Source organism: Cebus imitator, unplaced genomic scaffold (assembly GCF_001604975.1).
Source record: "Cebus imitator isolate Cc_AM_T3 unplaced genomic scaffold, Cebus_imitator-1.0 Scaffold956, whole genome shotgun sequence".
NCBI lineage: Eukaryota > Metazoa > Chordata > Mammalia > Primates > Cebidae > Cebus > Cebus imitator.
In genome coordinates this window covers 158,974-171,493 of record NW_016108271.1, presented here as the reverse complement: position 1 = coordinate 171,493, position 12,520 = coordinate 158,974, and the positions used below count along the sequence as shown (strand labels likewise).

The 12,520-nt window shown below is 39.5% G+C and overlaps 1 protein-coding gene across 1 annotated transcript; it reads left to right on the top strand.

Moving 5' to 3' along the window:
- Positions 1-2,010: 2,010 nt before the first annotated feature.
- LOC108298421 (killer cell lectin-like receptor subfamily B member 1) lies at positions 2,011-10,299 on the top strand. Its single transcript, XM_017521096.2, has 5 exons — positions 2,011-2,281; positions 6,521-6,619; positions 7,306-7,380; positions 8,670-8,824; positions 9,148-10,299. The coding sequence occupies exons 1-5, from the start codon at positions 2,179-2,181 to the stop codon at positions 9,265-9,267; spliced, it is 552 nt and encodes a 183-aa protein (XP_017376585.1). The 5' UTR covers positions 2,011-2,178; the 3' UTR covers positions 9,268-10,299.
- The last annotated feature ends 2,221 nt before the right edge of the window (positions 10,300-12,520 follow it).

Sequence of the window (12,520 nt, the reverse complement as noted above, 5' to 3'; positions counted from 1 at the left end):
CTTGGTCAATTCCGTTATTGAGACTTGTATATGCTTCATGAAGTTCTCGTGCTGCATTTTTCAGCTCCATCAAGTCGTTTATATTCTTCTCTAAGCTTTTTGTCCTAGTTAGCATCTCATCTAATCTTTTTTCTAGGTTCTTAGTTTCTTTGCATTGGGTTAAACATGGTTAAACATGTTCTTTTAGCTCTGAGAAGTTTGTTATTACCCACCTTCGGAAGCCTGTGTCTGTCGATTCATCCGATTCATTCTCCATTCATCTTTGATCCCTAGCTGGTGAGGAGCTGTGATCCCTTGGAGGAGGAGAGGCGTTCTGGTTTTTGGTGTTTTCCTCTTTTTGCGCTGGTTTCTTTCCATCTTAGTGGTTTTATCTACCTGTAGTATTTATAGTTGGTGACTTTTGGATGGGGTCTCTGAGTGGATGTCCTTTTTGTTGATGTTGAAGCTATTTCTTTCTGCTTCTTAGTTTTCCTTCTAACAGTCTGGCTCCTCTGCTGCAGGACTGCCGGAGGTCCACTCCAGACCCCCCTCACCTGGGGATTGCCCACGGGCGCTGCAGAACAGCAAGGGTTGCCACGGGTTTCTTCCTCTGCTATCATCGTCCCAGAAGGGTACCTGCCAGATGTTGGCCTGATCTCCCCTTTATGAGGTGTCTCTTTGGGTACACAGGGGTCGGGGAGCTGCTTGTGGAGGCAGTCTGTCCCTTATAGGAGCTCAAGTGCTGTGCTGGGAACTTCACCGTTCCGTGCAGAGCTGCTGGGCAGGTACCTTTCAGTCTGCTGCAGCTGAACTCATAACCACCTCATTCCCCAGATGCTCTGTCCTAGGAAGGTCGGCTTTATTTATAAATCCCTCTTGTGCTGCTGCCTTTTTTTATAGATGCCCTGCCCCACACGGAGTAGTCTAGTTACAGTCTGCCAGCAGAGGTGTTGCTGAGCTACCGCAGGCTCTGCCCTGCTGCTTTGTGAACTGCCTCAGTCTCAGAGGACTGCCTCAGTAGTGGGGGACGCCCATCCCCGCACTGAGCTGGATGGTCCTGGGTTCGGCTGCACTTGCTGCAAAACCAGAGCATTTCAGATTGCTTGTTTTGTGGGGGTGGTACCCGCTCAGCCAGATCCCCTGGCTCCCTGTCTTAGCCCCCTCCCTTTCAGTTGAACGGGTGGCTCTGGCACCCAGGCATTCCGAGAGCCAGCCAAAAGCGCAGCCCAGACTTGTGTGAGTTTCTGAGTGCCGACATGGCACCGGCTGAAACTGCCGTGCAGAAAACTCATGGCGCTTTTTCAGCCCAGGAATCTCCTGGTCTGTGGGCAGTGAAAACTTGTTTGGAAATGCAGTGAGCACTCACCCTCTGCGCTGCTCTCACTGGGAACTGCACTCCACAGCTGTTCCTATCTGGCCATCTTGGATCCCTCCTGTTTTTTTTTTAACCTGTATTGTGAGAATGTTAGACTTGTAGGCACCTAAGATCTTGCTCTAAGTTTCTACACCTGAAAATCTTTGAAAGAGATAAAAATTCCATATACTCCACTTCCTGTAACTCTGGCAGTTTCCAAATACTTTTACTCATGTGGAAATGCTATCATATCCAAGAGCGCCTTTAAAGCTAAGCTAAGGGTAGGCCGTTGATCTTTAGCACACTGCTTTTTCTGTTGTTTTATTCAGGGGGCTTTCTCAAGATTTATGTTCCCATTTTTCACATTTCACAACTTTCTTTGGAGCACAGGTATTTCAGGAAGATTTTAGAGCTTTTGAATAGCATTATGGACTTTTTTTGCATTAATTTTTACTTTTACAAAATTGCATCAAATATTATTTATGTTAATGACTGAGTTTTATGGGGCCCTTAATTGGAACTCTAGGTGATTGCCTCATTTGCTTCACTCTGGTTCTGGCCCTGAGAGGGGAACACAGAAGGGATGGCTGGAAGAACGAGAACAAACGACCCTCCCGGAATTTTGTCAAGCAACAGGCCAATTAATTAAGGAAAGTAGATGTTACATAGCTCGGTACAATGAACGTGCAGTAAGTGGATTGTCTCAGTAATTTAGAGAGAAACCCCCCAATAGAAGCGTAGGTAGGTGGGGACAAAAGAGAGACAACAAAGTACTACAAGTAGAGCACTTCCTTTTTCAGATTTTGCCTCACGGAATTGAGAGTTTGTTCTTATACACAAGTCTAATGCCCCCTTCCTCTTCTGCAATGGACCAGGTGGTGTATGCTGATTTAAACTTACCCAGGGACTCAGGCCCAGAAAGTTCTTCACCTTCATCTCTTCCTCGGGGTAAGTGGCTTTACTTTTCCTTTTGGCATTTGTATATCTTCCAGAATTAGATTTTTCTCTTACATTTATGGCTTTAAATCACTGCTTTAAAGATGATCAGCAGTTTTATATTAATAGGTGTTGTATGACTTGCCTGTAGGTAATGACAACTTTGAAAAATAATTGTAAGCCTCATACGTTTCTTTTTTTTCCCATTGAGTTAGCATGAAAAGCAAACATCACTTCTCTTACTGAGTCTTGGTTAAAAGACTTGGAAGAAACAATAGTTTAGGCTACCCTGGGCACACTGCCTATGGGTTCCCCTGCTCCATAAGGATTAGTATTAAAAAGAAAGAAAAAGAAGAAAGAGAGAAAGAGAGAGAGAGAGAGAGAAAGGAAAGAAGGAAAGAAAGAAGGAGGAAAGAAAAAACATTTTACATGTATGAAATAAGGAATATTTAAGACACATTGCAAACTTGCTGTGATAGTGACCTACATTATTCTAAATTCCTCTACAAAATATCAACACTGTGATTAGATCCCAGTGCATTTTCATCCATAATATTCCTTTCAGAATATGTAGTGGCTCATGCCTATAATCTCAGCACTTTGCTAGGCTGAGGCATGTGGTTCCCTTGAGTCCAGGAGTTCAAGGCCAACCTGGGCAATGTGGCAAAACCTGGTCTCTACAAACAATGAGAAAAAAAATAGCCAAGTGTGGTGGCACATGCCTGTGGTCCCAGCTACCTGGGAGGCTGAGATGGGAGGATTGCTTCAGCTCAAGAGATCAAGGCTGCAGTGAGCTGTAGCTGTGCCACTGCAGTCCAGCCTGGGTGACACAGCAAGGCTCTGTCTCAAAGTAGTAATAATAATCATGTAGGCTTAATGAGTAACATTCTCTCTCAAGAGAGGAAAACTCTCTGGAAAAAAAAAACATATTAAAGATGAAAGATTTGAACATTATTACTGCCTGATAGTTTCTAGTTTAAAAAGTGTCGCAGCTTAGAAGGAGATAAGCCACAAGATACTCGAGCGTATCAGTAATGAGCCTACTTCGAATTTGTGGAAACTGGCACTTTCCTAGGTCTCTGAAGAGTTAGGATTCTGAGTGAAAGAAGCAGGAACACCAGTATGAGGTGATACATGATGGATAGCATGGCCTGGGGATGGATGAGCAGAGACTAGACACTGAGGCAGAAAATAAGCATGAAATTATTATGACACATTATTCTTTTCTGACATCTAACTGAATTTACTGTCTTTGATAATAGTACAATCGTTTACCATTCCGATATTCATTGCATATCATGCCAAGCATCTGACTTGTACTGTCTTAAGACCGTTTAAGTTTTAAACTATTGAATTCTCAAGGTTTTAGAGAATAAAGTCTTAAGAGCCATCAATTAAGTTTCACTATAATCTTCATGTAAGCGTAGAGGAAATTGGAGTGTTCTAATAACTTAAGGAGGATTTGGTTGAGCAAACATTTTTAAAGAAAAGAGTATAAGTCTTTCTTTTCAACTCTCTTCAGATCTAGCAAATGGTGGGGGGTGGGCATTGTCAGAAAATGAATATAGAGAAAAATAATGAGACTTTTCCTAAATGTTGCTATGATCTCAAACCAATGGATGCAGAAAATTTTTCTACTTGGATTGTAATAATTATCCTATAAAATGCTATTCTGAAAGTAAACTTTAAAAAAAAGTAGAAAAAAGCCAGAGCAAAAAATGTGACTATATAGAACACTGGTCTGATATTAAAGAATTGTAAAACCACGATGGGACTCCGTTAAACGGTGCAGGCTGCGGTCACTCTGTAGCATGGTGATTGTATCTAAGGCAGTCAGCAGAACCAGAAAGAGACGTGTGAGTGATAACCACCTATCTTGCTGTTGGCCAAATGGCCACAGGTTTGGTCTGTTAGAGGACTGGATAAGGTGTTTGCAAAAATGCCTCTAGAGTTTATTCATTTGTTTAAAAATAAGCACCTACTCTGTGCCAGGCAGGCTGTGAACACAGCAGTGAACAAAAGAGAAAAAATTCTTTTCCTTCATAGAGTTTATAGAACAATGGAGGCAAACAATCAACAAAATAAACAAATAACTGAGTTGGTACAAAAGATGAGATGGTGTTAGTGTTATTGAGAAGAATTTGAAAATAGGATTTAGCTTTGGGGGAGGGTAGCATATCAAACAGAATCATCCAGGAAGGCCTTCCTGAGAAGACGACTGAGTTCAAAACCTGACAGAAGTAAGGGACAAAGCCATAAGCTCCTGAGAGAGGCGCCTTCTAGGAAGGTGACCAAAAAGTGCAAAAACCTCAAAATGAAAACATGCCTGTGACATTGCAGGAGGCGTATGCCTGCAAATCGTGCGCATGGAGGCCACGGGGGAGGGGTCAGTGAAGCAGTGGGGGCCGGCTTGAATAGGGATGTACGAGCCATTCTACACACTCAGATTTGCCTGACGGAAAGCCATTGGAAGGTTTAGAACAGTGAACTGAGATGATTTAACATACTTTTAAAAACCCAAATGCAGAATAGCCCTGGGTAGGTATTTCTAGATAACTAACGTCAGCCTGAGCTCTGCAGTGATTTATTATAACTTCATTAATTCTAATCTCATGCGGTGTCACAGAAACACAGTACAGGATTCTGCATTCCTCCCAGACAAAGAACACTCCACTCAATTCCTTAGATTTTAGCATCAATGAATAACAATTTTTGAAAGTCACCAAGTTGCCTTTTAACTATAGTTAAAAAAAAAAAAACTTTTTAGAAAAAAAGAACTGCTGTTCATTGAACAGTTACCATGTGCCAGACATGATGCCCAGCATTTAGAAGAATTGTTTCATATAAGCCTCTCTAAAGTATCACGATGTAGATATTCCGCATTTTACAGGTGAGGAGATCTGTGGATTATGAAGGTTGAACATGTTTTCCAAAATAGTATGTTGACACTCAGATTTGCTAGTTTGGAAAGTTCTTAAGGTTAGACTTTAGTAATGAAAATTACTAAATTAATTTTAGTAACAGAATTAACTTAGCAATTAAAATAGTGACTATACAGAGCTTTCTTAACTTGGCAAACAGAGTTTCAAGGAAGAAAAGGGTGAGGAAGAGAAGACAGAAAGGTGAAATAATGTACGTATGTAAAACTGGAAGAAAAGACACCCCGGTGCTGTCTTGGGCTCATTGACTGCATTTAGCCATTGTTGTATCACACTAGCTCTCATTAGAAGTTCTAGGCCAATGTTACCAAGCTTGGTTTAGTCACATTCAGATGTATGCCTGGGACCTTGGAGTCTCTACTAGGTATTCACTCTTCCCTCCCAGCTCCACTGATGCAGCATGTCCTAAATAGACCAGATGATAATTCATGTGCCACAACCCCGACTCCAATGTATCATGTTTCCTCCCATAATCTTTGATCACATCTAACTCAATCTCCTCAGGGCTGTTCTAGAGACAGCTAATTCACTTCTATAAGTGTCAGCATCCTAATGTGAGAGATTGTATTATCAGGTCGGCAAACTGGACTGCACAACTTAATCGTCAAGGGTAACATACCAGAAAAAGCAGAAATGGCTTTTATAGCCATCGTGGAGCAAAGAAACAGATTCATTATATAGTAATTGATATGACTACAGAGAAAAGCAGAGATATCTGACACTTTGTATATGCAATGTTGTAGACATAAGTGCACGTTATGTTATATTAGTTATAATATTGAAAATGATATGCGGTCGCAAAGCCTTCTTCCTTGAACGCCATACATTTGACCCACCTTGGAGATGATTGTTCTAGACAACAGAAAACCAGAGGATTCCATGTTCCAGATCAGAATTTCTGTGTATCACCAGCACCTAACACGGTGCTTGGCACAAAGTACAGCCTCAAAAAGTATCTCGACTAAATGAAGGTCTTCCTTCTGGGACAAAATGCTTTGACTTACTTCCTACATTAAGACATGTACTTCATTTTTGTATGGCACTTGACAATTTTCAAAACATCTCTCTCATTTGATTCTTATACCAATCCTTTGTATACACACATGCATAAGTGTTCCTATTTTATCAATGAGCAAACTCTGTTGGACCTGAGAGCCCATCTTGCAGGAGTGTCCTTTTAGAATGGCTGATAGAGGTTGTTTCCCGCTCCCAGCCCCCAAGCTGAATCTAATTGTCCCTATGTTATCTCAAGTACATTTTGTACCAGATGTACTCAACTGAGTTAACTGAGTTTTTGTTTTTAACTTCTCAGATGTCTGCCAGGGTTCACCTTGGCACCAATTTGCCCTGAAACTTGGCTGTGCTGGGATTATTCTTCTTGCCTTGGTTGTTACTGGGTTGAGTGTTTCAGGTAAGTGAGGTACCATCATTTGTTTCATGATACCTACTCTACTTCCATCATGTGTATTAGAGCATCTCCACAGAATTTGGCCACCTCAAACTTAGTGAAAGATCAATGAATAAAAAGTCATGAAAGGTGGCTTCGAACAGTCAGTCCGTATCCACTTCGGATACCAGCCTTTCATATTTGTCTTCTTAATTGCCCTGAGAGTCATCACGGAGTATTATACATGTGCTCCAAGAACGTTTTAGAAATATCACAAGTGTGACCAAAGATGATAACAAAGAAAAGAAAAGTTTCCAGTTATTTATGGTTCATTATGTGCCTACTGACATTCCAGATTGCAGCAGATGGTCCCTCTCCTGGAACAGGAACAATTAGACTCACTTTGAAGATGATAAAGTTTGGGTGACACTGTAGGCAATTTAAGAGCTTAAGTAATGCCCTTAGACTGACTTATCTGTCAATCTAATGCCTGTGTGAGTCCACCTGTTTTGTTTTTTCTTATTTGTTTCTGTATGCTTCCTGTAGGTCAGATCTTTTTTTTTTTTTTTTGAACCAAATTGCTATTACCTTTATCTTTTATCCATATTCAAGCTGGTTGAGATTGTTTCCCGAAGTGACAAATGTAATATATCCACCTTACCACGCATTTCAGCATTTAACCCTCTTAATGACGTTTCCTTATGTACTAGTGACATCGTTAATACGGAAATCATCAATAGAAAAATGCAGTGTGGACATTCAACAGAACATGAGTAAAACAACAGGTAATTGTGTGGTTTGAATTTCCTAAGAATAACAATTAATATTTTGTAGATACCATGTGTTACCTTAGGTACAATTCACAACAGTCCATATGGTAAGTTATTCTTATCATTCTGCTTTTCTGTGTTAGAAAACTGAGCCATAAAAACACTCAACAACTTGCTGAGGGTCACATAAGCACCAAGTGATGAGGCTGGGAATCATATGTAAGTGGTCTGACTTCTGAGCCTAAGGTCTTAACCGGCAGGGCATGCTGCCTCATGAGGAGCTCTGCTGGGATATTCCATTGTCGATAGGAAAATATGTGAAATATTTGATTATTTTAGTGAGCTATTAAGTTTGGTCTGAAGTTAAATGATAGAACTCAAAACATAGAGTGAATTTTTTACTATTATATTTCCTCATCATGTGGCCACATCAGTCTTGTTCCAGTGTATATTAATAAAAACACAGGTGACTGTTGAGTGACTGTAGTGGAATGTGAGCTGTGTGCACATTCTCACAGAAGTTTTAAGAAACCCTGAAAGTCCTTCTGGAAAATTCTATTCAATAGATCACATTAGGTAGGTAAATACATCATTTAGCAATTAGAAATGTTCTTATCTCTCATGAATTTAGTGAAAATTATTATGATTTGCTGTGCATTCTGTGAATCATTTAAAGTCAGCACTTTTTACATTAGTTTTATACTGTTGCCCATGTCGTGGAATAGGCACTGGTGATGAGTTTAGAACAGTCCATCGGACGGGATGGAGTTGAACAAGTTATTCTGTCTCTCACTGTCTTAAAATGTAAGCTGTGGCAGCATAAATTATTCTGATGGTATGTTCCTAGTTTAATATTTTGTGATTCCATTTATGCTCAAGATAACTGGTCACTAATTCCCAATTCTTGGTACCAGAATGAACAGTAGATCTTAAAAACCTCAACTTTATAACAAATTCATTGTTCTCAGTGATAATCAAAGACTTTGAGCATTTTTTTTGGTTGGGGGGGGATGGAGTCTCAATCTGTTGCCCAGGCTGGAGTGCAGTGGCACGATCTTGGCTCACTGCAAACTTCACCTCCCAGGTTCAAGCGATTCTTTTGCCTCAGCCTCCCGAGTAGCTGGGATTATAGACACCAGCCATCACATCCAGCTCATTTTTGTTTTCAGTAGAGATGGAGTTTTACTGTGTTGGCCAGGCTGGGACTTTGAGCATTTATAATGACGTGTGTATGATTGGTTGTGGTTTGTCAGAGACAGGTTAGAAATATAACATTTATTTCTTATTTCTGTTTTTTACTTTAGAGAGACTGAGTCTCTTAAACTGCCCAATATCTTGGAAGAAAGTCGGAGAGAAATGTTTGTTACTTTCTGACACTGTCAACCCTTGGAATAACAGTCTAGCTGACTGTTCCACAAAAGAATCCCGTTTGCTGCTTATTCAAGATAAGGAAGAATTGGTAAATCATGAAACAAAATACCTTAATAAAACTTAGCACTTTCTTTACACCATACTAATAGGTCTGTGCCTTAGCCCAGAGGTTTTATGCAATGGAAGTGAAGACTCTGACTTCCCAATTTGAATGACTTGTAAGCAAATAATTGAATGTAAGGTGATGAATACAGTAATATAAATAAAAATACAGAGAGAAATATCACAAAGAAGAAATAATGCTGACGAGTTAGGAAAGACTTCAGAGATGGGGTGATGCTCGAACTAGGTTTTAGGGGACCAAACTAGGAATAGATAAGCAGACTTCATATTCTTCTATTCCATTTGTAGAGACTCACACAGAAGCTGATACATGACAAAGCCATTCCATTTTGGATTGGATTAAAGTTTTCATTACCAGAGAAGAAATGGAAGTGGATAAATGACTCTTTTTTAAATTCTGATCAGTGAGTATTAGATTAACTCATTTTATTCAATTTATATCAGGTTTACACTGCAAGGTAGTAACACTGAAGATTGAGTTTTGTAGTTTTAATTTGTTTTAACAACTCTCCAGAGGTTCAGAATAGGGTAAGAAGGTGGATGATCTCAAAGTTGTTTGGAAATTTCTATAGATGAAAAGATATCAGCTCTTTATAAGAAAATACATTTTTATCTGCAATGGAGTTTTAGGGGACATGAAACAGACTAATTTATTTGGAAGGGGCAAATTAAATTAAAAATAATGTCCACCTGGAGGCCATTGGCACACAGAATGTCTTAAGTAGTGTTTTTCAAACTGTAGGAAAACCTTAGTGGGTAATAAGACCAATGTAGTGGGTCACCGCTGACATTAAAAGAAAGAAAAGATAGTAAATATCAGAGTGCAGACCCGGACACCCACACTGTGACAAATATTGCAGTATATTTGAACCACTGCTGTGAAAGGGAGAGGTGTTTGAGAGGATGTGACAAAAACATGCATAAGCCACTTGCTGTTTTCTCTTCAATGTCACATTCTTTTTTCTTGTGTAAGACAGTCAAAATAACCATCAATGTAGTATGAGGGTTGATGCAACACAAGTAAATTTCATATTTTAGCAGAATTTGTGGTTAATTTTGCAGAAAAGGGCAAGGTATTTTCTTTTCTCACAAGCAAAAGTGTGTAGGCTTTCAACCATATTTCTGTAAAGAACTTTTAATTTTTCAAAAAAGATAACACAGAGAGTTGTATTTAATGTGTCTATAAATGATTTAGTCAAATTGGAAGCATTTACACTTAAAATGTATTTTCTGCCAGTCAAAAAACGAGGTTAAAACATAAAACATAAAATGTTTAAGTTTATCTAAAGTATACTAATAATTTATGAAGTATGTAAAGTATTAAACACTGAAAGAAATGTTGGCTGAATTAGCAAATTTTGCCATTATATGAGCCACATTCCAAATACTTTATAAAGTGTAAGATTTTAAAATAAAGATTTTTTTTTTTTTTGAGACGAAGTCTCACTCTGTCACCAGGCTGGAGTGCAGTGGCACGATCTCGGCTCACTGCAACCTTCACCTCCTGGGTTCAAGTGATTCTCCTGCCTCAGCCTCCGAAGTAGCCGGGACTACAGGCATGCGCCACCACACCCCCAGTTAATTTTTTGTATTTTTAGCAGAGACAGGGTTTCATCATGTTGGCCAGGATGGTCTCAATCTCTTCACCTTGTGATCCGCCTGCCTTGGCCTCCCAAAGTGCAGGAAGTGAAAGAGGCATAAGCCACCATGCCCAGCCTAAGATGATTTAAAAATAAATATTCTGGACTAGAATAAATTTATGAAAAGCCAAACATACACATTCTATTTAAAACCATCTCTCTTGATTTTTATATTGCTTTCTGGGGGTTATTTTCTATATTTTATTTACAAATAAATGAAAGTCTATTTGCTATTAATTTATTTTTATCTTTTCATACATTTATCATTTATTAAATATAGTTTGTGTTTCTTAATTGGGTCATAATGCAAAATGTTTATTTTATTGTGGTTCACAGTATAATACAAAATATATAATGTTTGAAAACATTAAAATGTGAACATACATATGAAAGTGGATGAAGTAAATTCAGTTGAACCTCTCATTTTATTCTGAAGACAATAGTGGTCAGGTAAACCTGGAAGGCATCATGTTATAGTAGCAAGAGCACCGGTTAGACTCTGCTTTGATTTGCACTCCCTGAGCCCTGATTTTCAGGAAGGAAAAGAAAGGAGAGAATAATAATATTTTTACAGGACTATTGTGGGGGCTACAGGAGACCATGTTGGAGAGCTGGGCAGATGTCTTCTCAAGGAAGGCCTGCAAAACCAGAGGGCCTTTCAGAAAAGGAATTGTTGACTTGGCTAGATTGGCATTTAAAAAATTACCCTGACACTTGAAGAAAGAATTAAAAGGGTGGAAGAGATAAAATGTAAGGAACTTCTGCAATAGCCCAGTTGAAGGAAGTTCTTGGTTTGACTAGAAGGTTGGGCGGTAGGAAGAATCAGATAAGCAGCCCCAAGACGCTGCGTGAAGTCATTGAACAAAGGACTAAAGAAAAGCTGTGACGGAGCCCTGCACGCTGCCACCACCTCATCCACTTGGGACAAATGGAAGAGTCTTGAATTCATGCCATCTTTGCAACGTAGTCCTAATACAGCCTGTCCATTGTTTGAATTATATTGCCACCTACCACCTGCAGTGAGCCGCGGGACTCATGCTTGTTTGAAACTAATATTATGCTGCAGCAGACACCCATTGACCTCTGTTTGGAATGAGAATGGAAGGAACCTCTGACTACATGACTATGAACTGAGCCACTTTTTCTGACTGCTTCCAAATTCTATAGACGCTGAATATCCATCATGCCTTTAGATATTTATCATATTTACAGAGCACATACTTTGGAAGCATTGCCACGTTTTCATATTTTGTCTCCATGCCTCTCCTAAATATTAGTTGGTTATAGTCTAAATATTTTTAAAAACTGTGGCTCAGTGAAGTTAAGAGATTTTTTTATTGCATTTTAGGTTTGGGGGTACATGTGAAGAACATGCAAGATTGTTGCATAGGTACACACATGGCAGCGTGATTTGCTGCCTTCCTCCCCTTCACCTATATCTGGCATTTCTCCCCATGCTATCTCTCCCCAACTCCCCACCCATCCCGGCTGTCCCTCCCCTATTTCCCCCCAACAGACCCCAGTGTGTGATGCTCCCCTCCCTGTGTCCCTGTGTTCTCATTGTTCAACACCCGCCTATGAGTGAGAACATGCAGTATTTGATTTTCTGTTCTTGTGTCAGTTAGTTGAGAATGATGGTTTCCAGTTTCATCCATGTCCCTACAAAGGACACGAACTCATCATTTTTGATGGCTGCATAATATTCCATGGTATGTGGCAATTCCTCAAGGACCTAGAAATAGAAATTCTGTTTGATCCAGAAATCCCATTACTGGGTATATATCCAAAGGATTATAAATCGTTCTACTATAAGGACACATGCACACGAATATTCATTGCAGCACAGTTTACAATAGCAAAGACCTGGAAGAGATTTTTTTTTAATGTGACCTGCTAGTAGTACACTAAGAAGACTGAATTCCCAGTTTCCAAACTTTCTTTCTTTTTTGATGTAATTGTGCAGGTTCTTGTTAAAGGATTCTTTTCCAATGAAGATAAACTTGAATGTTTCAGAGATTTAC